This window comes from Coregonus lavaretus, assembly GCF_964263955.1.
Source record: "Coregonus lavaretus genome assembly, chromosome: 25".
NCBI classification, from domain to species: Eukaryota; Metazoa; Chordata; class Actinopteri; order Salmoniformes; family Salmonidae; genus Coregonus; species Coregonus lavaretus.
In genome coordinates this window covers 21916483-21944014 of record NC_140012.1, presented here as the reverse complement: position 1 = coordinate 21944014, position 27532 = coordinate 21916483, and the positions used below count along the sequence as shown (strand labels likewise).

Here is a 27532-nt window from a genome sequence, read left to right as displayed (position 1 = left end):
TTGACCGATGGGAATAGATAAGGCCTCAACTGTAATTTACATGATTATATTTCCTTAGAGATATAAGCCACTGACACTAACCTGGGAATGCAGCAGCCCCACTCTCTCACAGGCTTCAGTCAGCTCCTGCTCGGCCATCTTGCGGCTCCTCTCTGTCTGCTCCAGGGCAGCCCTCAGCTCCTCCACCTCGGCCTGCATCAGGGAGCTCCTGCGCTCCACCATGGCTGCCTGCTCCCTCAGCTCCTCCTGGCTACGCAGCGCCTCATCCAGGTGCAGCTGGGCATCCTGACAAACCAGCCACAACCATGTCTTGATTAGTTCTATGAAGCTGCAACTGAAGTGCAGCAAGGAAGTAGAGGTGTGGATCCTACTTCTAACACCAATTCAGCGAAGTTGGGGGATAGTGGTACTACCATGCTCTGTTATGATGCCACACATTACCCTGCTCCAAAATTTACCCCCTGGCTGTTTGCATTAAAAGAGACCCATACCTTAAGTTGTCCCTGGACATTCCTCAGCTGTTTCTGGGCCTCAGCAGACTGCCGGTTGACATGGCTCAGCTGGACTTCCATCTCGTTAAGGTCAGCCTCCATTTTGCGTTTGAACCTGAGAGCATCATTCCTGCCCCTGACCTCAGCATCCAGAGTGCTCTGCATGGACTCGATCACCCTCTGGCTGTTGCGTTTTAGCTTCTCCATCTCCTCATCCTTCTCCACCAGCTTCCTGTCCACTTCGCCTTTGACCTGGGCCAGCTCCAGGTGTACACGTAGGATCTTTGATTCCTCGTGCTCCAGAGAAGCCTGAGGGAGATAAGGGTGGTGATTGAAGAGCACATGCATTGAAGTGTACATGTAACTATAAAGAATACAACCTACCAAGTTTCATGCGCAGAACTGAACCACACCAACTTTACTCATCTACAGTATTGTTGAAACACAGTACCTCTGCTTCCTCAAGAGCTGTCTGGATCTCTGCTTTCTCAGTCTCTATAATCTTCTTAACCTTCTCCACTTCATGGATGCTCTTCCCAGTCTCACCAACCTGATCACTCAGGTCTGTGATCTCCTCTGGTGATCAAATAGAAAAACAGAGATTTGGTCTATATTTTTATCAGTTGCCTTTGCCTATAGGATACTTTTTAAAGTCAAAGAATGCCAAAGCTACATTCTAAGCCATACGCTGCAGGATCTTGTTCTCTCTCTTCATGGTCTCCAGCTGGTCCAGACATTCCTCATAAGAATTCTTCATTTTGAAGAGCTCAGTGCTCATAGCACGAGACCCTTTCTGGGAACCTTCCAGCTCAGCCTGACTCTCCTCATACTTCTGCTTCCATTCAGCCAAAATCTGAGGAGACAAAACGTTTGTTACCAAGAAATAGACTTCTCAACTTAAAACGATTTGATTCCTCTCCAAGTAATTTAATACCTTGTCAAAGTTATTTTGCCTCTTGTCCAGGTTAGCAGCCCATGCATTATTTTTCTCCTGATCAATCATCAGGTCCTCCACCTCTCCCTGCAGCCTCTGCTTGCTCTTCTCCAGAGAAGAACACTTAGCGTTCACAGCCTCAATCGTCTCTTCAGCATCCTGAAGACGCAGGGCAAGCTTCTTCCTATTAGATAAGTTCAAAGTTATAGACAGCCATAGATAAAGAGATTTCAGCAAATTCTGTTTGATATTAAGAAATAGAATGGCCTCCATATTGGTATCAACAGTTCCAAAAAAACACTGTATGCAAATCAGAATATCTTTGCAATGAAATGTTTGGTGACTAATCGTACTTGGCCTCCTCCAGCTCTTCTGTTCTCTGGATGGCATCAGACTCGTATTTGGTTCTCCACTGAGCCACCTCTCCATTGGCCTTGGACATGCCACGCTGCAGCTCTGCCTTGGCCTGCTGCTCCTCCTCGAACTGCTCCCTCAGCAGGTCACAGTCATGGCGGGACGATTGGAGGGCATGGGCTAGGGCATTCTTGGCCTGCAAACACATCCAGTAAAGGGAAATGTTTAGTATAATAATATAATAATATGCCATTTAGCAGACGCTTTTATCCAAAGCGACTTACAGTCATGTGTGCATACATTTTTAGGTATGGGTGGTCCCGGGGATAGAACCCACTACCCTGGCGTTACAAGTGCCATGCTCTACCAATTGAGCTACAGAGGACCACAGTATACAGTGGGGGAAAAAAGTATTTAGTCAGCCACCAATTGTGCAAGTTCTCCCACTTAAAAAGATGAGAGAGGCCTGTAATTTTCATCATAGGTACACGTCAACTATGACAGACAAATTGAGAATTTTTTTTCCAGAAAATCACATTGTAGGATTTTTAATGAATTTATTTGCAAATTATGGTGGAAAATAAGTATTTGGTCACCTACAAACAAGCAAGATTTCTGGCTCTCACAGACCTGTAACTTCTTCTTTAAGAGGCTCCTCTGTCCTCCACTCGTTACCTGTATTAATGGCACCTGTTTGAACTTGTTATCAGTATAAAAGACACCTGTCCACAACCTCAAACAGTCACACTCCAAACTCCACTATGGCCAAGACCAAAGAGCTGTCAAAGGACACCAGAAACAAAATTGTAGACCTGCACCAGGCTGGGAAGACTGAATCTGCAATAGGTAAGCAGCTTGGTTTGAAGAAATCAACTGTGGGAGCAATTATTAGGAAATGGAAGACATACAAGACCACTGATAATCTCCCTCGATCTGGGGCTCCACGCAAGATCTCACCCCGTGGGGTCAAAATGATCACAAGAACGGTGAGCAGAAATCCCAGAACCACACGGGGGACCTAGTGAATGACCTGCAGAGAGCTGGGACCAAAGTAACAAAGCCTACCATCAGTAACACACTACGCCGCCAGGGACTCAAATCCTGCAGTGCCAGACGTGTCCCCCTGCTTAAGCCAGTACATGTCCAGGCCCGTCTGAAGTTTGCTAGAGTGCATTTGGATGATCCAGAAGAGGATTGGGAGAATGTCATATGGTCAGATGAAACCAAAATATAACTTTTTGGTAAAAACTCAACTCGTCGTGTTTGGAGGACAAAGAATGCTGAGTTGCATCCAAAGAACACCATACCTACTGTGAAGCATGGGGGTGGAAACATCATGCTTTGGGGCTGTTTTTCTGCAAAGGGACCAGGACGACTGATCCGTGTCAAGGAAAGAATGAATGGGGCCATGTATCGTGAGATTTTGAGTGAAAACCTCCTTCCATCAGCAAGGGCATTGAAGATGAAACGTGGCTGGGTCTTTCAGCATGACAATGATCCCAAACACACCGCCCGGGCAACGAAGGAGTGGCTTCGTAAGAAGCATTTCAAGGTCCTGGAGTAGCCAGTCTCCAGGTCTCAACCCCATAGAAAATCTTTGGAGGGAGTTGAAAGTCCGTGTTGCCCAGCGACAGCCCCAAAACATCACTGCTCTAGAGGAGATCTGCATGGAGGAATGGGCCAAAATACCAGCAACAGTGTGTGAAAACCTTGTGAAGACTTACAGAAAACGTTTGACCTGTGTCATTGCCAACAAAGGGTATATAACAAAGTATTGAGAAACTTTTGTTATTGACCAAAAACTTATTTTCCACCATAATTTGCAAATAAATTCATAAAAAATCCTACAATGTGATTTTCTGGAAATTTTTTTCTCATTTTGTCCTGATGAAAATTACAGGCCTCTCTCATCTTTTTAAGTGGGAGAACTTGCACAATTGGTGGCTGACTAAATACTTTTTTTTCCCCACTGTATGTGTCTTAATGTTTTTTTGACTTGATGCGGACATTTCAATCAGTTGTGTTTCTGTACCTTAACCTCCTCTTCAGCCAGCCTCTTCAGTTCTTCCACCTGTGAAGTCAAAGCCTGTTTGCTTCTGGTCAGCTGAGAAACCAGCGATTCTCTCTCCTCTAGCTGACGAGAAAGCTCACCATTCTCTGTTTGGAATCTTGCTTTTTGGACAGTGATGTCAGTGACGTTTCGCTGACTTTCATCGCTTTTGGCCTTTAGCTCGCTGATTTGGTCTTCAAGGCTTCGGCACATTTTCTCCAGGTTACTCTGCCAGAACAAAACATTCTTTATAACCACAAATATAGGTTTGAAAATGCTCAATACATCATGTTAACTTGTCAACTTACCTTCAATTTGGACACCAACTCCATGTTGCTGACCAGGTCGCTGATCTCCATTTTGTATTCTCCCTTCTCCTTCTCCAGCTTCTGCTTGACGCGCTGCAGGTTGTCGATGTGCTCTCCCATCTCGGCCATACTGTCTGCATGTTTCTTACGCAGGGCAGCAGAAGTAACCTCATGGTGCAGAGTTGACTCCTCCAGGTCTCTTCTCAGTTTCTGAAACTCGGCCTCTCGCTTCTTGTTCATCTCGATCTGAGCAATGGTGGCTCCACCAGCTTCCTCAAGCCTCTCACTGATCTCCTCAAGTTCCCTGGTGAGATCAGACCTCTGTTTCTCCACCTTAGCCCTGGCAGCACGTTCAGCCTCAATCTCCTCTTCCAGCTCCTCAATACGGGCCTGGAAGAAACAGAACAGTTGATAAAAAAATCATTGGACGCATTCTCGGCATTTGCACTACATGTCAATATCATTGCTTGAAACATTTGTTGCATTTTGATACCTGATGTTCCTTGAGTTTCTTCTGCAACTGGGCACCAAGGGCTTGCTCATCCACAATTTTCCCAACAAGATGACAGATTTCAAAGTCTTTCCTATAAGTTAAACATTAATTGAAAGTTGTTGAAATTTGGGTAAAACTTGATCCAGTAGAATGTATACAGAATGTAAGTAGTATTTCATCTTACTTCTTCAGCTTTTCATCCGTTTGCTGTTTTTCATTCTCCAGATCCATTATGGATTCCTGGGCATGTTTTAAATCTCCCTCAAACTTCTTCCTGGATCTCTCAAGGTCCATGGAATGTTTATTCTCTTGTTCAAGAGAGCCCTCTAGCTGTAACATCACATGGAAGAATTTTAAGAATATACCAAGGTTAGGACGTCATGACATACAGTAGGCCTATGATGTACTGGACTTGTCAAACTCACGTTGTCCACTTGCTGTTCCAGCTTGGCCTTGGCTTTAGTCAGAGTGTTGACTTTGTCTTCCTCTGCCTGGAGATCATCTAAGACTTGCTGGTGGGCTTCTTGGAGGGCTTTCTTCTCCTTGGATACTTTAACAATGGTTTCGTCCAGTGTTGACACCTCTTCAGTCAAGTTTTTCACCTGTTCACACAAACACAAAAGTTAATAGTTCTCATACTGATAAAATAAATAGCTTCAATGTATACTTTATGCCGGGGAAGTTGCTTTAACCTTGTTTTCAGTTGCAAGTTTCTCTTTCTCCACTTTAACCAGGGTGAGCTCCAGATCATCAATGTCCTTTTTTAACTCAAAACACTCATCCTCCAGCTTCCTCTTCTTGGCAGTCAGCTCAGCGTTTATCTCCTCCTCTTCCTCCAGCCTCTCACTCAGCTCTTTAGCTTTGGCCTCCAGCTGGATCTTGTTCTTGACGAAACTCTCACATCTCTCCTCTGCATCTGAAAGGTTCTCACTTTCCTACAGAATCATTTTCAAAACATGTTTAAATCAAATATTATATTTATTTTTCATCAAAATTAGGGTTGCTAAGGGGGGAATGTTACTGGTAACTTACACAATTTACCAGTAAACTACCAGAATTTTGGAAACTTTAAAGGATTACAGCTCATTTTTATAACATGTAAAATATATAAAATTATAAAATAAGATGTTTTAAATATGAAAAATAGAATGACAGAGCTGTAAAACATTATCCTAAATATAACCCATCAACTTACTGAATACCGTCGGTGTTTAATATGAGGGTTTCTACATAAAATAACCTTTATATTTTTACATGCTTTTATTTATTTTACAATGTCAATATAGCTTTGTTGTAAATGTTTTGGGGCCTAACTGGAGAATAACATACCGAAGCTACTTGTAACTGAAGATCGTTCTTCTCCTGCAGAAGCGTGACCATTTTCTCCTCTAGTTCCTTCTTCTTGGCTTCAGCCTTGGCCAGGTTCTCCTTGCACTTCGCAAACTCTTCCTTCATTGTGACCATTTCCTTCTCTGTCTCAGCACTTTTCAGCAGGGGCTTGATCTTGAAGTACAGCTTCATCCATAGCCAGTGTTTCACGTTCATGAAGGAGCGGATGTTGTACTGGACGATGAAGATAGATTCTCTGTGCAAAGAATAAGAGGTTATTACATCATCCCCATGGTCAGAAAAATGAAATATTATAGCTTTACAGATAATTAGTCAAGCAGATCAGTCCTACTGAGTCAATTGAACAGTCTTACCTTCGCTCCATCATCTTTTTGAACTCCTTCCTCATGACGAAGCCTCTGCAGAGTGCTTGAGTCATTGTAACCAAAGCTGCCAGCTTCTCGTCTCTCATCTCCTCCAGAGTTCCCAGCAGCCCAGCCTTAAAAAACACCTGAGAGACAAGAGGACATAGTTGGGCCGTAGAATAGGATTTAGATTAAATGCTAATGTTAACATTGTGGTTTGTGATTGTGAACAAAATTGGGCTCCTCTTACCTTGGTGTGCCCAAATTTGTACTGAGTGTGGTCCACATCAATTGACCCCAAGAGCCTCTCTGAAGCTTTCTTGTTGTCAATGAACTGGCCATCGGGGATAACACTGGCATTCAAGACTTTGTATCTGTTACAAACATGAAAGATATATGCATTAGGTATGTCATATTTTTTCAAAGGATTTAAATGCATAGCATTTTGGTGAACTACTATGGATGATTGTATACCTTTGCTTGAAATCACCATACAGGATTCTGCTCGGGAAACCTTTTCTGCAGATTCTGATACCTTCTAACACACCATTACACCTCAGCTGGTGGATCACCAAGGCATTCTCCATGAGACCTAAGATGTTCAAGATTTTAGCTGCATTTTTTCTGAAGAGAATGATTGTTAACTGCTACAGTGAGCTCCAACAGTATTGGGACAGTGACACATTTGTTGTTGTTTTAGCTCTGTACTCCAGCACTTTGGATTTGAAATGATAAGGTTATAAGGTTAAAGTGCAGACTGTTAGCTTTAATTTGATGTTATTTTCATCCATATCGGATGAACCGTTTAGAAATTACAGCACTTTTATTTTTTACATAGTCCCCCTATTTTAGGGTACCAAAAGTATTGGGACAAATTCACTTATATGTGTATTCAAGTAGTCCAAAGTTTAGTATTTGGTCCCATATTCCTAGCATGTAATGATATTTGTGCATCTGTAACTTTCTCACTCATTATTATTCACAATTCATTCAGGATTATCCGTAATCATTTTAGAATGCACATTCATGTAGAAGTGTTTAGAAACATATTATATTCTTATTTACAATAAAACAACAACAAAAATGCACTGTCCCAATACTTTTGGAGCTCACTGCATTTCGTACTTACACTCAATAACCAATGCTTTAGTTTTACCTGGAGTCTTTGACTCGTTGGGAATCAAGCAGCGCACAAAGTGAGGATGAGTGCATCTAAGGTTTGTCATCAGCTTGCCCAAGTTCTCCTGTGGGATGAAAGTAATGTGTTTGAGTGAAAAGTTTGAGTCTCAATACCTCGTTTGTAGTCAGTATTTTCACTACTTGATGAATCCCCCTACCCTAAACAAGGCAGACACTGTTTGGAAAGAGCCACCTTTCTTCTTGGCACCTTTCTTGCTAAGATCTGTCAATGAAACAAGCAAGGGTTGTGTGAATATCTAAAACATAATGTTGTGTAAACAAGACCATGTTTAAGAGGTAAAGTTATAGATCCCATACCATCGGCTTGTGTAAAGCTTGCATATAGGAGAGACAGCAGTTTAACTGCAGACTTCTGATACAGCTGGACCACAGACTCGTTCAGCGGGTCCTTGTTCTTGTCCAGCCATCCACAGATGTTGTAGTCTACAGTTCCGGCATAGTGCACCAGGGAGAAGTGGGCCTCGGCCTTGCCTTTGGCAGACTTGGGCTTCTGAAAGCAGCCAGTCTTTCCCAAATGCTGGTCATACAGCTTGCTCTTGAAGGTGGTGTCTGAAGCCTTGGGGAACATGCACTCCTCTTCAAGGATGGAAAAAATGCCCATTGGCTGTTGTAGAATGAGGTTGATAAGAGGTTGATACGAGATACAACAGTAGTGTAAATTCTTCTCATATGACATTAACAATTCCCATTACACTTACCTTCTCAATGAGCTCAATGCAGGCAGCCAAGTCCATTCCAAAGTCTATGAACTCCCACTCGATTCCCTCTTTCTTGTACTCCTCTTGTTCCAGCACAAACATGTGGTGGTTGAAAAACTGCTGCAGTTTTTCGTTGGTGAAGTTGATACACAGCTGCTCCAGACTGTTGTACTGTAGAAAGTATTTGATTGACATACTGTATTTCAATATTGCAGAGACTGTATCATTAGATGAAGTACAGCGCTGACGACATTCAATACTTACATCAAATATCTCAAACCCAGCGATGTCCAGGACACCAATGAAGAACTGCCTTGGCTGCTTGGTGTCCAACATCTGGTTGATGCGGATAACCATCCACAAGAACATCTTCTCATAGATCGATTTTGCCAGGGCCATAACTGAATTATGGACCTAAATGTGAAACAACAATACAACAGAATTGTAATAATCATAATGGACTGATTGATATGAATTTTTCGGTAATATTAAATAGATATGGTGTTTCACCTGCTGGACTGTCTGTCCCTTGGTGACATATTCATTTCCAACCTTCACTCTGGGGTAGCAGAGAGCTTTTAGCAGGTCTGCAGAGTTCAGGCCCAGGAGGTAGGCAACTTTGTCAGCCACTAAAACAATGACAGCAGCAGTAGAATAATTTTACATCTCTATTACGTAAAGTTGACCACCCTCAAGGGACCATCTGTGAGATGAGTCACATGTTGTATTTTTAATTTCAGATTAAGTATATATACAGTGAGGGAAAAAAAGTGTTTGATCCCCTGCTGATTTTGTACGTTTGCCCACTGACAAAGAAATGATCAGCCTATAATTTTAATGGTAGGTTTATTTGAACAGTGAGAGACAGAATAACAACAAAAAAATCCAGAAAAACGCATGTCAAAAATGTTATAAATTGATTTGCATTTTAATGAGGGAAATAAGTATTTGACCCCTCTGCAAAACATGACTTAGTACTTGGTGGCAAAACCCTTGTTGGCAATCACAGAGGTCAGATGTTTCTTGTAGTTGGCCACCAGGTTTGCACACATCTCAGGAGGGATTTTGTCCCACTCCTCTTTGCAGATCTTCTCCAAGTCATTAAGGTTTCGAGGCTGATGTTTGGCAACTCAAACCTTCAGCTCCCTCCACAGATTTTATATGGGATTAAGGTCTGGAGACTGGCTAGGCCACTCCAGGACCTTAATGTGCTTCTTCTTGAGCCACTCCTTTGTTGCCTTGGCCGTGAGTTTTGGGTCATTGTCATGCTGGAATATCCATCCACGACCCATTTTCAATGCCCTGGCTGAGGGAAGGAGGATATCACCCAAGATTTGACGGTACATAGCCCTGTCCATCGTCCCTTTGATGCGGTGTAGTTGTCCTGTCCCCTTAGCAGAAAAACACCCCCAAAGCATAATGTTTCCACCTCCATGTTTGACGGTGGGGATGGTGTTCTTGGGGTCATAGGCAGCATTCCTCCTCCTCCAAACACGGCGAGTTGAGTTGATGCCAAAGAGCTCCATTTTGGTCTCATCTGACCACAACACTTTCACCCAGTTTTCCTCTGAATCATTCAGATGTTCATTGGCAAACTTCAGACGGGCCTGTATATGTGCTTTCTTGAGCAGGGGGACCTTGCGGGCACTGCAGGATTTCAGTCCTTCACGGAGTAGTGTGTTACCAATTGTTTTCTTGGTGACTATGGTCCCAGCTGCCTTGAGATCATTGACAAGATCCTCCCGTGTAGTTCTGGGCTGATTCCTCACCATTCTCATGATCATTGCAACTCCACGAGGTGAGATCTTGCATGGAGCCCCAGGCCGAGGGAGATTGACAGTTCTTTTGTGTTTCTTCCATTTGCGAATAATCGCACCAACTGTCGTCACCTTCTCACCAAGCTGCTTGGCGATGGTCTTGTAGCCCATTCCAGCCTTGTGTAGGTCTACAATCTTGTCCCTGACATCCTTGGAGAGCTCTTTGGTCTTGGCCATGGTGGAGAGTTTGGAATCTGATTGCTTGCTTCTGTGGACAGGTGTCTTTTATACAGGTAACAAACTGAGATTAGAAGCACTCCCTTTAAGAGTGTGCTCCTAATCTCAGCTCGTTACCTGAATAAAAGACACATGGGAGCCAGAAATCTTTCTGATTGAGAGGGTGTCAAATACTTATTTCCCTCATTAAAATGCAAATCAATTTATAACATTTTTGACATTTTCTGGATTTTTTTGTTGTTATTCTGTCTCTCACTGTTCAAATAAACCTACCATTAAAATTATAGACTGATCATTTCTTTGTCTGTGGGCAAACGTACAAAATCAGCAGGGGATCAAATACTTTTCCCCCCCACTGTACAGTATATTCATATTATGTATACATATTCAAAACCCATGTTTACCCTCAGTGCCGTCTGGCTCTGCTTGCTCCTCTCTCTGCTTCTGCTTGAACTTCATGTTCCCATGATGCATCACAGCACCTGTCAGCTTGAAGATGCCCATCTTTTCATCCAGCGTGAAGCCCAAGATATCAATAGCAGTCTAGTAGCCAAATAAATCAGATATAAGTAGATTCAATGTTAATAGAAGAGCAGGAATCTAAATATATACTATAAGCAGATTCCACATGATGTTGTATTATGCTAATCGCATTATGATACATGTGCAAACATGATTTGTCAAGTTATTGATCAAATCAAGAAGACCTACATCGGTGGCGACCAGTTCATCTTTGTCTACGATGCTGGTCACAGTGATCTGCCCCTGACTGATCATGGGGAAATCATATGGATTGGTTGTGATGAGCAGCATCTCTGTGGAGATCAATATAGTCATTAGTGATTTAGAATTCAATCTCAATACTCCGCTTCAATGTCAGGATGGACCATTGGGGATGCCATTAATCATGTGATCCTTACCTATCAGCTCTGGCTTGTGGTTGGTCATAACTTGATAGAAGATGTGATAACTTCTCTCATCAGCAAGCTGGAATGTCACTCTGGACTTTTCCAGCAAGTCTGGGGAAAGAGTCAAGAGTGGCAACGCCTTCCATAACCTCTAGTCTAGACCATGCACAGAAAAACACAGTGTAGACTCACATGTCTCAATATCAGCTGAGGCTAGCTTTCCAGTGGTTCCAAAATGAATCCTGATGAATTTACCCTGTTTGAAAGAGAATAATTTATGATTGCTGGTTTGAACTGTAACACGTCTTAAGAATTATATTAAAGATATCGGTAATATGCTCAACTTACAAATCGGGAGGAGTTGTCGTTCCTCACAGTTTTGGCATTACCATAGGCCTCCAGCAGGGGGTTGGCTGCAATTATTTGATCCTCCAGCGAGCCCTGTAGAATAATTGCTAACACTTTACTTCACAAACCACTATTTATCTGATTTTTACTTGTTAAAATGGCTATTACATACATTTGAACTAGGTTTTTGTCGGCTGGTACCAGCCTGGTATCACAGGGCCTCTGTCACGATCGTTTAAAGATTCGTGGAACCAAGGCGCAGCGTGATAAGCGTACATTTTTATTTAAGTACTGAACACAACAAAACAACAAACAAACGATACGTGAAGTCTTGAGGTTACACAAAACAAACCTATACAGAACAAGATCCCACACAGACTGGTGCCAAACGGCTGCCTAAGTATGGTCCCCAATCAGAGACAACGAGCTACAGCTGCCTCTGATTGGGAACCACCCTGGCCAACATAGATCTACACGATCTAGACACTAAACATAGAAAACTTAACATAACACGGAATATGAACACCCTGACTCAACAAATAAACGTCCCCTGAGTCAGGGCGTGACAGCCTCTCACCTGCATTTTGCCACTGGTAGATTCTTTCTTCCCAGACACTGCGATTGTCGCAAAGTACTGGATGACACGCTTAGTGTTCACAGTCTTCCCTGCACCAGATTCTCCACTGAGTTCAGATACAGATACAAGGGTGGGAGAAGAATAAGATGCGTTGAGATAGGTAAGATAAGTGGTACTTGTGGTACAAAAATATGACGGTTTGTTAATATAGAATGCAACTTACGTGATAAGGACAGACTGGTTCTCTCTGTCTGTGAATACAAATATTTTTTGAAGGTTTAATGAGAGGGATATATTGACATTATCAGGTAATTCTGCTGAATCAAGTTTTTCATTACAGCCAAATATCAACCTTACCAGTGAGCATGAACTGATATGCGTTGTCAGAGACAGAGAAGATATGAGGTGGGGCTTCCATGCGTTTCTTCCCTCTGTAGGCCACTACCACCTCCTGGTTGTAAACTGGTAACCACTTATAGGGGTTTACAGTGACACAGAACAGCCCAGAGTAGGTCTGAAACACAGTATGATGCGCATCATTAGTAACCAATTACTTTTGGCTCATCTCATTGATATTGTATTGGAGTGAATGATAAAGAATTGTATATACTATGCAGTGGTGTAAAGTACTTAAGTAAAAATACTTTAAAGTACTACTTAAGTAGTTTTTTGGTGTATCTGTGCTTTACTTTACTATTTATTATTTTAGCCAACTTTTACTTTTACTTCACTACATGCCTAAAGAAAATAATGTACTTTTTACCCCATACATTTTCTCTGACACCCAAAAGTACTCGTTACATTTTGACAGGAAAATGGTCCAATTCACACACTTATCAAGAGAACATCCCTGGTCATCCCTACTGCCTCTGATCTGGCGGACTCACTAAACACAAATGCTTTGTTTGTAAATTATGTCTGAGTGTTGGAGTGTGCCCCTGGCTATCTGTAAATGTAAAAATATATATATAATTGTGCCGTCTGGTTTACTTAATGTAAGGAATTTGAAATGATTTATACTTTTACTTTGATACTTAAGTATATTTTAGCAATTCCATTTACTTTTGATACTTAAGTATATTTAAAACGAAATACTTTTAGACTTTTACTCAAGTAGTTTTTCACTGGGTGACTTTCACTTTTACTTGAGTCATTTTCTATTAAGGTATATTTACTTTTAATCTAGTATGACAATTGAGTACTTTTTCCACCACTGATACTACGTAATGTCAACCAGTCTAGACTCACGTAGATCATCCATGCTGCGTAACGCTCTTTGAGGTTATACAGCACAGTGGCCTCGTTGAGGTGGGTCATCATAGCCATGTCCTCAATCTTATCAAATTTAGGAGGATTCATTGGATACACGTCATCCTCTGTCACTGTTACGCCCTTGGAAAGTTAGACATGAGAGTTATTAACATGTAGTACTACTTCTGTTAATTACTAACATATTGTATTAGTTATTATTACAACGTACACTGAGTATACAAAACATTGACCAGGTGAATCCAGGTCAAATCAAATCAAATTGTATTTGTCACATACACGTGTTTAGCAGATGTTATAGCGAGTGTAGCGAAATGCTTGTGCTTCTAGCTCCGACAGTGCAGTAATATCTAACAAGTAATATCTAGGTGAAAGCTATGATCCCTTATTGATGACACATTAAATCCACTTCAATCAGTGTAGATGAAGGGGAGGAGACAGGTTAAAGAAAGATTTTTAAACCTTGAGACAGTTGAGACATGGATTGTGTATGTGTGCCATTCAGAAGGTGAATGGGCAAGACAAAATATTTAAGTGCCTTTGAACGGGGTAGGTGCCAGGCGCACCGGTTTGTGTCAACAACTGCAACGCTGCTGGGTTTTTCCACACTCAACAGTTTTGCGTGTGTATCAAAAATAGCCCACCACCCAAAGGACATCCAGCTAACTTGACCCAACTATGGGAAGCATTAGAGTCAACATGGGCCAGCATCCCTGTGGAACGCTTTAAACACCTTGTAGAGCCCATGCCCCGACAAATTGAGGCTGTTCTGAGGGCAAAAGGGGGGGTGCAACTCAATATTAGGAAGGTGTTCCTAATGTTTGGTATACTCAGTGTAGTAATACTGTCTATATGAATCACTTGTGGAGTCAAACACTCACTTGTCCACCAGTAATCTTTACAGTGACTTTGCCAGCGTCTCTCTTCTGGATGTTGCCTTTGCGGTACAGCTCTTTGCTGTCGGTCACATAGCAGACTGTCTTGGCATCAAATGGGATGTTCTGAGCGGCAATCCTCTCTCTCTCTGGTTTCCGGAGGTATATGGCTGCCTCGCCGAAAATGGCCATCTCTGCGTCCGTACTCATGGCTGGGCTTTTACTGTGAAGAGAAAGCAGAGTTTCAAAATATGTCCAGAAAATTCACTTTCTCTGATGGAGAGACATCCAGTGACAGGAATCAATTAAAAAGACCAGCTGAGAGAGGACTGTAAAATAATGCATCTTCAACCTTACCCAAATCCAGACTCACTGAGAAAAGGTTGTTGTTTTGTTTCCCTCACCTGAGGAGAAATAGGAACCATTATTTTAAATTCATTCTTGAATTAAATCAAACATTTGAAAACATCTTAATGGAACCTTTTGTTGATGAAAAGCTTTAACATAGACAGTCAGTAGTGCACAAACCTCTATAGGAGAGTGTTACTCACCAGAGTTCTCCCTCATACGGATCCCTCAGTAATTAAAGGGACTTTTATTGAGTTAATTTGGTCCGCCCCTCAAATCCTTCACCTTGTTTTGGGAAAGTAAGCCACCCCCCTGATTAGTTCTCTGTCATCTCTCATTATGGAGCTTATTCTGGGATCTAGTGGCATAGTGGCCAGACAATGGTTTTCAGAGGCAGAGGGCAGACGTTACAGAAACTGATGGATGGAATTGGAAAACTGTGAAACCTTGAAATATTTTGCATCTTAAAATTGTTTGGGGGGATAGCTATTCATTTCAGATGAAGCAAAGATAAGGATACATATGTGATCCTATTCTAAGCATGATCTTAATTGGTCCTTGATGTATGTGACAGGAAATGGCATTTCAGCATTTATATATTTTGCCAGGCATATAGATGTTCCATCTATAATGTATAGTTCCATCATTTATATTTATAGTTTAAAACATCAATCTAACGTAAATCAATAGCATGGAGATATTAATCTGCTAATCTGTTTGTATTTGGGCAGAAAGAGCACAGGACCTTATTGGAAATCGAATTAAAGCTCTAGTGTAATCCTGCAGTATGTAAAACATGCAGGATGGGTATTATACTCCAATGTCAAGCTTAAGTTCCAATCTGGTTTTCAGACAATTTAAATTCCAAAGTTATGATGATGACTTTTGAGACACTGAATGTGTGTGTTTATAACTGGACCACAGAAAAATAAGACAAACACAGGTGGGATGCGTCACCCTAAATATGATAGTCAATCACTGTGCACTAAACAGATAGTTCTAAAGAAGGCATCACACAGCTAATGACACACAGCTTTAACTCAGCGATAGGAAATGTCTTCGTGCCTTTCTGATCAGGCTGGATTGTCTTTCGATTATGGGGCCTAATCATGACTAATCCTGAGATAACATGCGAGCTTTAGGCCCGTGGGCCTTTTGTGTGTGCGTGTGTTCTGTATTGGACTTTGACATTGGAGAGGATGCCTATTTTGGATGTCATGGGGAAGCCCAAAATGTCACCATGCATTCTCCTGAGGATCTCTACTGATCTCTGAAAATCCCAGACTCTCAAATGAAATTAAAACTATATGCACATGGCGGTCCTGCCGGGTCTAAATTGAGCCTCAAAATCCACACTGTTTGGCTAAGGGACTAATGATTGGGATGATTGTGTTACACTTGTTATACTGTTGCCTTGTTTGGCAAGATAATGACAATTTAAAAAAAAACTATAAAACGTAGGCCTGATTAGATCACTGGAGCATCTGTTTATGCAAAAAAGATAAGAGCGAATGTTAAATGTTTTGTATCACACTTTAAAAGAACACCCCAGAAACAGTTTTCATGCACTTGCTTCATTTATTTTGTACTATAGTTCCACTAGGTTGTGCTACAGTCACTACATAAGCAGATCCAGACATCCAGGCAGGCAGCCAAGCAGGCACAAATCCTGGGTCTTCTAACCACTTCTGGGTCTTCTAGTCACTCAGATTCAGGCTGGTACATATAAAAAATATGTAATACAAAATGTTGTTTTTTATTTTCATTTTTTTCTAAAAAATAATACACACATCAATCAATCAATGTAGTAGTGAAATATATGAATACTTATGTTTTTGTATTGTATCGTATTGTACCTTCCCGGCATCCCTGCTCTGGCATTTAAACAAAGACTAGCCTGCTGGCCTTACGGGGCATTTAAACAAAGACTAGCCTGCTGGCCTTACGGGGTCAATGGGAACATTTGCCCGAGCTATTTAAGAGGGATATCACACCTGGCACAAATGATTGTCTCGTTCTATTTTTCCTGCTGAGGGGTGCCCTATACCTACGCCCAGAGGGGAGTAATTCAAAGTCCAGGTACAGGGGGTGACTTGGGTCTAAAATGATTTTGTGAGCCTTACGGAGGGCCCTGACCTTAAAGATCTCATCCAGGCCTGTCTGTTTGACTCCAAGTACCTTACTTGCTGTGGTAATAATCCTTCTCAGCATGTTTCTCTGACTGACAGTGGCATTGCCAAACCAACAAACAATACAAAAAGTTAAAATACTCTCAATAAAGGATTTGTAAAACAGAGTCAATATAGTACAGTCTATATTAAAAGAACCCAACTTTTTTAGAAAGTACAGTCTCTGTTGGCTCTTTTTGTAGATCTGGTCTGTACATTTACTCCACTGAACAGACCAGATCTACAAAAAGGAAGGTGAGCTCCTTGACTCTCCTCTCATATTTTTGGACTCCTTTGATGGAATCAGCTCCTCTCTTCTGCTCAGCCTCCAGTTCTAATTCCAGCTCACGCACCTGCCAATGAGTAGATCACATCAAGTAATAAACACTTGGTAAAGAGTCTCAGGCTTCCTCTGGGATACGCTTCCAGTATAGCAGCTAAAAACCTTCAATGATTTCACTGTGCCTCCAGTCTACATTTTTGTCATTTAGCAGACGCTCAGTTAGTGAGTGCATACATTATTAATATATATATATATTTTATTATTTTTTCATACTGGCCCCCCGTGGGAATCGAACCCACCAACTGAGCTACATCCCTGCCGGCCATTACCTCCCCTACCCTGGACGACTCTGGGCCAATTGTGCGCCTCCCCATGGGTCTCCCGGTCACGGCCGGCTACGACAGAGCCTGGATTTGAACCAGGATCTCTAGTGGCACAGCTAGCACTGCAATGCTGTGCCTTAGACCACTGTGCCACTTGGGAGGCTAGCAGCTCTGGGAGAAACACATTCCATATTGACAGGATCAACAGCACCATCTGCCGGTATGTCTTCAGATTAATCTAGAGTATTTGAGTCCCAGTGATACTATGATAATCTTGTGAAAAGGGGATGGGTTACCCGAGCCTTCAGTTTCTGGAGCTGCTTCTTGCCTCCCTTCATGGCCAGGTTTTCAGCCTCATCCAGGCGGTGATGCAGGTCCTTGACTGTAACCTCCAGGTTCTTCTTCATCCTCTCTACATGACCGCTGGTGTCCTGCTCCTTCTTCAGCTCCTCAGTCATCATGGCCGCCTGTGTAGGGGAACATTTCATCACATCATATTGTTGTTGGTTTTATATGAAATGATATGGAGGTAAGATATTGTGAATCTTTGCTTGATATGACACATACATCAGTGATGGCTTTCTTGGCTTTCTCCTCTGCGTTCCTAGCCTCCTGGATGGCATCCTCCACTTCCCCTTGCAGTTGACTGACATCTGCATCCAGCTTCTTCTTGGTGTTGAGAAGACTGGTGTTCTGTTAAAGTATGGCATTATAGATAATGTTATTAGATGTTACAATAGTGGCATGGGAAATCTATATAAACCAAGGAAATGCTACATATTTGTGAGTATACCTGGGAATGCAGCAGCCCCACTCTCTCACAGGCATCAGTCAGATCCTGCTCAGCCATCTTACGGCTCCTCTCCGCCTGCTCCAGGGCAGCCCTTAGCTCCTCCACCTCAGCCTGCATCATGGAGCTCCTGCGCTCCACAATGGCTGCCTGCTCCCTCAGCTCCTCCTGGCTACGCAGAGCCTCATCCAGGTGCAGCTGGGCATCCTGAGGAGAGAAATAAACTAAACTTTGTAATAAAGTTAATTAGTAAGACATTATAGATTCATATTATGTAGAAATGCTTTGAATGCATTACCTTGAGGTGGGCCTTAACGTTCCTCAGCTGTTTCTGGGCCTCACCAGCCTGCCTGTTGGCATGGCTCAGCTGAACCTCCATCTCGTTGAGATCGGTCTCCATCTTCTTTTTGATCCTCAGGGCATCGTTTCTGCTGCGGATCTCAGAGTCTAGGGCCGACTGGATGGTGTCGACGACACTCTGGTTGTTAAGTTTGATCTGCTCCATCTCCTCCTCTTTCTCCGCCAGCCTCCTGTCCACCTCACCTTTGACCTGGGTTAGCTCCAGCTGGATACGAAGGATCTTGGATTCTTCATTTTCCAAAGAGGCCTAAAATAATTTGATAAATTGACAATTATTTGGGTGACAATACAATATATGCTATTCATGCTGAAATTATTCCATTGTTTATTGACATTTTCAGGACATTTCTCCATTGGCATCAAACCTCAGCTTCCTCCAGAGCAGATTGGATCTCAAATTTCTCTGTTTGCTTCTTGTTCTTCTCCAGTTCATGGATGGCTTTGCCATTCTCACCAACTTGTTCTGTCAGATCAGAGATTTCCTCTGGAATAACATTATAGTTAGTTACAGATCTGAAGTTTAAACCTGCAGAGTCACAGACTATTGTGTAGTTAGCATTTACATTTTAGTCATTTAGCAGACACTCTTATCCAGAACAACTTACAGTTAGTGAGTGCATACATTTTCATACTGGCCCCCCATGGGAAACGAACCCACAACCCTGGCATTGCAAGCGCCATGCTCTACCAACTGAGCTACACAGGACTACATACGTTGCAGGTTCTTGTTCTCTCTCTTCATGGCCTCCAGGTGCTCCAGACATTCCTCGTAGGAGTTCTTCATTTTGAAGAGCTCAGTGCTGAGGGAACGAGACACTTTCTGGGAACCTTCCAGCTCGGCTTGACTCTCCTCATAATTCTGCTTCCATTGAGCCACAATCTAAGGAGGGTTTGAAAGATCTTGGTTAAAGGTGGTTGACTTGATTTTAGCTTTTTGGCAAAACATTGGTAGTCCAATTTAGTGTAGTCTATTACTTAAGGGTCAGAATCGGTGTCTGACTGATAAACTTTTGTTTTATGGAGGTCGCTACATGTGAATTCAATACAAGTCTATTACCTTGTCATAGCTCCTTTGCTTTTTATCCAGGACAGCTGCTTGACCATCTGCCCTCTCCACATCAGCCATGAGGTCCTCCACCTCTCCCTGCAGCCTCTGCTTGGTCTTCTCCAGAGAGGCACACTTGGCGTTCACAGCCTCAATGGCCTCCTCAGAATCCTGGAGTCGCTGGGCAAGCTTCATCCTGAGGATATAAATGTCCTTCTTTAGTGTAGAAACAATGTTTCTTGGCCTCGTGAAGGTGAGCAGTACATTTCTAAAGTACAATATTTAAAAGGCCTGTATCTTCTGACTCACTTGGCCTCCTCCAGGTCATCAGTACGCTGGATGGCATCAGTCTCGTATTTGGCTCTCCACTGAGCCACCTCTACATTGGCTTTGGACATTCCCCTCTGCAGCTCAGCCTTGGCCTCCTGCTCCTCCTCAAACTGCTCCCTCAGCATCTCACAGTCATGGCAAGATGATTGGACAGCGTGGGCTAAGGCACTCTTGGCCTTTACAGAAACAAATTAAAGTAGATCAAGCAAGCACCCTTTCACCAAAAGATGGGAGTTGGTTATGATTTGGAGGTTAGAATTTTTAAGAATGTGTAGAGCTGTGTACTTTCTTATACTTTTTTAAACTCTTTAGAGGCCTGGATAGGAATTCATTATTCAAAGTAGAATATTAAAACAAACCTTGGTTTCTTCTTCAAGCTGCCTATTCAGCTCTTCAGTTTGTTGAGTGAATTACATCTTGGTCCTTGACATCTGAGAAAGTATTCCGTCTTTCTCGTCAAGCCGGCGGGTAAACTCGCCTTTCAGATAAAGGATTACAAGAACATTTGTTAGAACAGGCCCTCTTTTATTGTGGTCCAAGTGGTGGATAATTGCCAACTCAGCATGTTGTATTTCCTACCATTCTCAGTCTGAAGTCTTGCTCTTTGAGTGTTGAGATCAGCGAGCTGGCGAGTGTTCTCATCATGTTTGGCCTTGTATTCACTCAGCTGGTCCTCCAGAGTATGACACATCTTCTCGTAATTTGCCTTTGAAAATAATAAGCAATGAAATCTGTTTTCATGATTTTAAAAAGTATGAATGCATCTTTCTGTAATGGAATGATATTGTTATCTACCTTGGACTTGGACACTGATTCCATGTTGCTGACCAGATTATCAATCTCCATTTTGTATTCACTCTTCTCTTTCTCCAGCTTCTGCTTGACACGCTACAGATTGTCAATGTGCTCTCCCAGCTCTGCCACAGTGTCTGCGTGTTTTTTACGCAGGGCAGCAGAAGTAGCCTCATGGTGCAGAGTTGACTGCTCCAGGTCTCGTCTCAGTTTCTGAAACTCGTACTCTCGCTTCTTGTTCATCTCGATTTGAGTAATGGTGGCTCCACCAGCTTCTTCAAGCCTCTCGCTGATCTCTTCAAGTTCCCTGGAGACATCAGACCTCTGCTTCTCCACTTTAGCCCTAGCAGCACGTTCAGCCTCAATCTCCTCTTCCAGTTCCTCAATACGGGCCTGGAAGAAAGTATTGAAGGAAACATGTTAAACACATAAAGGTCTTAATCTTGAAGGCAATATTTTCTCATTGAGTACCTGGAGCTCCTTGATCTTTTTCTGAGGTTGTGCCGATGAACTTTGCTCGTCCTCAATTTTGGTGAGAATCTGGCTGAACTCAAAGTCTTTCCTGCCAAGTAAAACCATATGATTAGAGTTTCTTAGGTTGAGTTTCTATCAAATCACATTTTCTAGAATATGAATGGATGAATAACTGAAGTGTTTATTGTACTTCTTCAGTCGATCCTCCAGCTGCTGCTTGTCATTCTCCAGATCCATTACAGATTCTTGAGTCAGTTTCAGATCCCCTTCAAGCTTTCTCTTGGACCTCTCCATATCCATCCATATATTTTTTTCTTGCTCCAGAGAGCTCTCAAGCTGTAAAAAGAAGTAGGAAGTATGTTTAATAGTTAAACCTATCCAGAATAAAGCTAATAAAGCTCAAGGTTTAGACTAACATCATCCACTTGTTGCTCCAGCTTGACTTTGGCTTTGGTCAGAATGTTGACTTGGTCTTCCTCTGCCTGGAGGTCATCCAAGGCTTCCTGGTGGGTCTCTTGGAGGGCTTTCTTCTCCTTGGATAATTTGCCAATCATCTCATCCAAACCTGACATTTCTTCTGTCAGATTTTTCACCTGCTGGTTTTTCAAAAACAGACAGGTCAGTGAATAAAGTATATAACCTTTTTTAGAAAACAGATACGTTCATGAAAGACATTAACCCTGTTTTCAGTGGCATGTTTCTCCTTCTCCACTTTGGCCAGAGTGAGTTCCAGGTCATCAATGTCCTTCTTCAGCTCAGAGCACTCATCCTCTAGCTTCCTCTTCTTGGAAGTCAGTTCAGCATTGATTTCCTCCTCGTCCTCCAGCCTCTCACCCAGCTCTTTGGCTTTGGCCTCCAGTTGGATCTTACTCTTGATGAGGCCCTCACATCTCTCCTCTGCATCCACCAGACCTTCACTCTCCTGGAAAGAAAATGTCTCATCAAACGAAATATAATATTCTGTTGATATTTTCTATTGCATCCTAATAACCTTGCTTTTTGATGTGATAAAATTCCTCTGGATCTCTAGAGCAAGTCATTAAATGTTGTAAGAACATTGTTTCCTATCCTTTGGCACTCAAGAACTATACTTACAGTCTGAACTTGCAGTCGCAGGTCATTCTTCTCCTGGAGCAGGGTCACCAATTTGGCCTCCAGCTCCTTCTTCTTGGTCTCTGCTTTGACCAGGTCGTCCTTGCACTTGCCAAAATCCACTTTCATGGTAGCCATTTCCTTCTCAGTCTCAGCACTCTTTAGGAGTGGCTTGAGTTTGAAGTATAGCTTCATCCATGGCCAGTGTTTCACATTCATGAAGAAACGCATGTTGGACTGAACAACAGAAATGGATTCTCTGCAAAGACATAACTCAGATTTAGGATCCTTACATTTTAATGTACTCCATACCATCTCAGGGACAGATTATGACTTGAGGTGTTTATAACTGAAATGTTCTTACAAATGTCTCATTGACATCAATGTATGCAATGCATCTCCTGTTTGGTCTCCAATCTATCATCATGGCCTTCACCTCCTCTTCATCATCATCCAGTACTCTGTCCTCATTAGGAAGCCGCGACACAGGGCCTGGGTGATTGTGATGAGGGTGGACAGTTTTTCGTCCCTCATCTCCTCCAGCAAACCCAGCAGGCCTGCCTTGAAGAACACCTGCAGGAGACAGACATGGAGGCCATTTTGAAATTACCACACCTGATTTTTTCATACCAAAAACGAATCTGTACAGTATTGGTACTACAATTTACATTGTAGTCATTTAGCAGATGCTCTTATCCAGAGCGATTTACAGGAGCAATTAGGGTAAAGTGCATTGCTCAAGGGCACATCGGCAGATTTTTCACCAAGTCAGCTTGAGGATTCAAAACCAGCGATTTCTCAGTTACTGACCCAACGCTCTTAACCGCTAGGCTACCTGCCGCCCCTACCAGGAGTGATGATGTTCACTAACACTTGCCTTGGTGTGTCCAAACTTATACTGATTGTGGTCCACATCAATTGACCCCAAGAGCTTCTCTGCAGCTTTCTTGTTGTCAATGAACTGGCCATCAGGGATAACACTTGCATTCAGTACTTTGTACCTAGAGGGAAAAGGTTTGTAGAAAAGAGATTGAACTGTTTGTAGAATTTTTTTTAATGAGTTTCAATAAAATAAATAACAAATTGTGTGTACTGTATGTTCAAAAATCCTATTACCTCTGCTTGAAATCCCCATAGAGTATTCTGCTTGGGAAGCCCTTTCTACAGATTCTGATACCTTCCAGCACACCATTACACCTCAGCTGGTGGATAACTAGATGGTTCTCCATAGCACCTACATAAGGAACAAATCAAAATAATGAGCAAAAGCCAAATAACCTGAAGTAGACACCAATGATATGGTGAAAATGTTTACCTGGCGTCTTACTCTCATTTGGAATCAGACATCTGACAAAATGGGGGTGAGTGCTTTTCAGGTTTGTCATCAGCTTTCCCAAGTTTTCCTGTTAAGGGCAACAACTAAATGTGTATTACAATAATTTTCATCAAACATGTAGGAGGGAATAATGAGAATACAGAATGTGTTGTTCATTCTCTACTGACCCTGAAGACGGCTGACACTGTCTGAAAAGAAGAGCCCTTCTTCTTAGTACCCTTCTTTGCTGCACCAGCACCACCACTATTTTCTACAGTACAAAACATTTCCAAAGACATGAAACCACTTCTGACTGTAATTCCACACAAAATGACAGACAGGAATGTGTGAGTGAGTGAATGCATTGTATGCACTTCTATGTCCCTACCCTCAGAGGCAGAATAACTAGAGTAGAGGAAAGAGAGCAGCTTCAAGGCTGCCTTCTGGTAGAGCTGAATGACTGTCTCATTCAGTGGGTCTTTGTTCTTCTCCAACCAGCCAGTAATGTTGTAGTCCACAGTGTCGGCATAGTGCACCAGGGAGAAGTGAGCCTCTGCCTTGCCCTTGACCGGCTTGGGCTTCTGGAAGTTGTTAGACTTTCCAAGGTGCTGGTCATAGAGCTTGCTTTTGAAGGTAGTGTCTGAAGCCTTGGGGAACATGCACTCCTCTTCAAGGATGGAGAAAATGCCCATTGGCTGTGGATTAACAAACAAATGACAGTGCCGCGTTTAGATCTTGAATGAAAGTGTAAAAGTTGTTCTAAATTCTATGAAATTGCTATCACGAATGAAGCTAGTATTTCTCACTTTCTCAATAAGCTCAATGCAGGCAGCCAAGTCCATTCCAAAGTCTATGAACTCCCACTCAATTCCCTCTTTCTTGTACTCCTCTTGTTCCAGCACAAACATGTGGTGGTTGAAAAACTGTTGCAGTTTCTCATTGGTGAAGTTGATACACAGCTGTTCCAGACGGTTGTACTGTTGAGAAAGTCAACAAATACCATTTCGATTGCTATCTATTGGGCCAATGTTATGACACTGGGGAATTATAAACACTAATTTTTTGACATTTCACTTACATCAAAGATTTAAAACCCAGCAATGTCCAGGACACCGATGAAGAACTGCCTTGGCTGCTTGGTTTCCAACATCTCATTTATATGGATGACCATCCAGAGAAACATTTTCTCGAAGACAGATTTAGCCAAGGCTCCAATAGAGTTGTACACCTTATAAGCATATTACATGAGTCAACAGCAACAAGTTGAATTTGAGACCTCTAAAACAACACAAGATGGCAAATACCTGCTGAACAGTCTGTCCCTTGGTGACATACTCATTTCCAACCTTCACTCTGGGGTAGCAGAGCGCTTTTAGCAGATCTGCTGAGTTCAAGCCCATGAGGTAAGCTGCATTGTCAGCCACTGAAATAGAAAAGAAAGGACACCAGAATATGTGTGTGTTGTCATTTTCAGTAAGCATCAGCTCTAATAAGTTCCCACCATATTAGAGCAATTCTATCAGATCTGTGAAGGGGAGTGAACAATGGTAGGAGGGAGGGAATAACTTTCTGGAATGACATGCATCCCATGTTTTTACCCTCAGCGCCATCTGGTTCCGCCTGCTCCTCTCGCTGCTTCTGCTTGAACTTCATGTTTCCATAATGCATCACAGCACCAGTCAGCTTGTAGATGCCAATCTTCTCCTCTGCAGTGAATCCCAGGATGTCAATAGCACTCTTGAAGCACATCAGTGGACAGTGTTTTTTTTTATGAACGAAACAGAGCATTTGCAAGGGATCCTGATCAAATCAGAAATTAAGGGACAAATTCATCACATTTTCTGCCATTTGAGTTTGATTGCATTTAGCCCAAAGTTTCTCTACTTACATCAGTAGACAGCAGTTCATCACTGTCATCGATACTAGCCACAACAATCTCCCCTTGGCTGATAAACGGGAAGTCATAAGGGTTTGTGGTGATGAGAAGAGTCCCTATGAGCTCAGGCTTCTTGTTGGACATGATCTGGTAGAAGATATGGTAGCTCCTCTCTGCTGATAGTTGGAACGTCACCCGGGATTTTTCCAGGAGATCTGCCAAATACAAAGAGAACATGTTTGTGCTGTGTATCATGTGTATGTCACAGTGTATCATAAATGTTTCTGAGCCAAATGTGGCATACAACTTACGGTAACACTTTATTTGGATAGTCCATCTGTAGATGCTCTACAGACTATCAGTAACATTTTAACTAACTATCTACTAAACCGAACCCTAGCCCTAACCCTAACCTTAACCCTTATCCTAATCCTAAACTTAACCCTTACCCTTACCCTAACCTTAACCCTTACCCTAACCCTTATTCTAAACCTAAACTTAACCCTTACCCTAACCTTAACCCTTACCCTAACCCTTATTCTAAACCTAACCCCAACCCTAACCGTAACCTTAGCAAGCAGTTGCTTATCAACAGATAGTCTGTTGATAGTATGACCTGGAAAATCCGGACTATCCAAATAAAGTGTGACCCAACTTACAAGTCTCAATATCAGCGGAAGCCAGTTTTCCTGTAGTTCCAAAGTGAATTCTGATGAATTTTCCCTGAACAGAGATAAAACAAGACAGTAATTACCTTGATGACTGAATTATGACAAATAAGTGACACCATATGACATAGACAGAAATACTAACTTACAAAGCGAGAGGAGTTGTCGTTCCTAACAGTCTTGGCATTTCCAAAAGCCTCCAGCAGAGGGTTGGCTGAGATGATCTGGTCTTCCAGGGTTCCCTACAGGTAAGACACAACAGATCAACCAGTCAGCCAATCAAGTAACATTAATTCAATCAGTCATAAAATACAGCAGATTATCTGTCTGTTTAGATAGCCTACTAAAGGCATGTTCTTTGTATAGTAGTCTGAACATTGTTTCTTGAGAGGAAAATAAAGATGTTGAGTTCTACTTGCATGAATTTTGCCTGGACCCTCTTTCTTCTTGTCCCCATTTCCAGACACTGCGATTGTCGCAAAGTACTGGATGACACGCTTGGTGTTCACAGTCTTCCCTGCACCGGATTCTCCACTGAGAGAAACACAAAGCCCATCCATAAAAAACACAATGTTTCTTCCTGTTGAAGTCTGTGGATTTTCAAGTTCTGTTACTTACGTGATCAAGATGGACTGGCACACTCTATCTAAATGAAAAGGAAGCATCACAATCATGAGAAGAACATACTGTATATGAATAGACGATGAACTAATAAATTACATTGAAGAGCTTGAATCCTACCAGTCAGCATAAACTGATAGGCATTGTCGGAGATGGAGAAGATGTGGGGTGGAGTTTCCTGGCGTTTCTTCCCTCTATAGGCCACTATCACCTCCTGGTTGTAAACTGGTAACCACTTATAGGGGTTCACAGTGACACAGAAAAGCCCAGAGTAGGTCTGAAAACACAGCAGTGATTGTAATGTCAGTTTAAGGAGAGTAATGTGGAAAGGCTGAGCTATGGAAACAAGCTCACCATCAGACAAAAAACTGCCTTCACTCATGTCAAATGTGACTCACGTAGATCATCCATGCTGCATAACGCTCTTTGAGGTTGTACAGCACAGAGGCCTCATTGAGGTGGGTCATCATGGCCATGTCCTCAATCTTATCAAATTTAGGAGGATTCATGGGGAATACTTCATCATCCTTCACTGTTACAGTCTATGTTTAGGAAGAAAATACGAATAGATTTTTGGAAAATACTCGATCTCGACTGTTTACATATTTTTTTAATATGGCACTGTACTAGTTCAATTAGACGTAACTCACTGCTCCCGCTTCAGTCTTAACGGTTGCTTTGCTGCCCTCTTTGCTTTGGAGAGTGCCTTTGACAAACAGTTCCTTAGGCTCCGACACAAACACAGCCGTCTTGGCATCAAAGGGTCTGTTCTGGACTTCTATCCTCTCCCTATCAGACTTCCGGAGGTATGGGGCAGCCGGCCCAAACACCCCCATCTCAGCATCTGAGCTCAT

At 42.4% G+C, this 27532-nt stretch overlaps 1 protein-coding gene across 1 annotated transcript in view; it reads right to left on the bottom strand.

Annotated features, from left to right (window-relative positions):
* Positions 1-27532, bottom strand: part of LOC311100563 (myosin heavy chain, fast skeletal muscle-like) — a gene marked incomplete at both ends in the record, with an annotated part of 28873 nt that extends 1341 nt beyond the window's left edge. The window contains 32 exons of the mRNA XM_084141466.1: positions 82-285; positions 492-800; positions 943-1067; positions 1179-1344; positions 1426-1609; positions 1779-1975; positions 3812-4057; positions 4138-4527; positions 4631-4721; positions 4815-4960; positions 5056-5232; positions 5323-5565; positions 5960-6215; positions 6334-6470; positions 6575-6698; positions 6799-6916; positions 7481-7568; positions 7662-7726; positions 7822-8128; positions 8223-8393; positions 8487-8636; positions 8733-8851; positions 10621-10759; positions 10928-11031; positions 11137-11235; positions 11317-11380; positions 11473-11565; positions 12050-12155; positions 12273-12300; positions 12407-12563; positions 13298-13441; positions 27329-27532. Coding sequence (XP_083997592.1) covers positions 82-285; positions 492-800; positions 943-1067; positions 1179-1344; positions 1426-1609; positions 1779-1975; positions 3812-4057; positions 4138-4527; positions 4631-4721; positions 4815-4960; positions 5056-5232; positions 5323-5565; positions 5960-6215; positions 6334-6470; positions 6575-6698; positions 6799-6916; positions 7481-7568; positions 7662-7726; positions 7822-8128; positions 8223-8393; positions 8487-8636; positions 8733-8851; positions 10621-10759; positions 10928-11031; positions 11137-11235; positions 11317-11380; positions 11473-11565; positions 12050-12155; positions 12273-12300; positions 12407-12563; positions 13298-13441; positions 27329-27532 — 5151 coding nt within the window. The remainder of the gene's footprint in view (positions 1-81; positions 286-491; positions 801-942; positions 1068-1178; positions 1345-1425; positions 1610-1778; positions 1976-3811; positions 4058-4137; positions 4528-4630; positions 4722-4814; positions 4961-5055; positions 5233-5322; positions 5566-5959; positions 6216-6333; positions 6471-6574; positions 6699-6798; positions 6917-7480; positions 7569-7661; positions 7727-7821; positions 8129-8222; positions 8394-8486; positions 8637-8732; positions 8852-10620; positions 10760-10927; positions 11032-11136; positions 11236-11316; positions 11381-11472; positions 11566-12049; positions 12156-12272; positions 12301-12406; positions 12564-13297; positions 13442-27328) is intronic.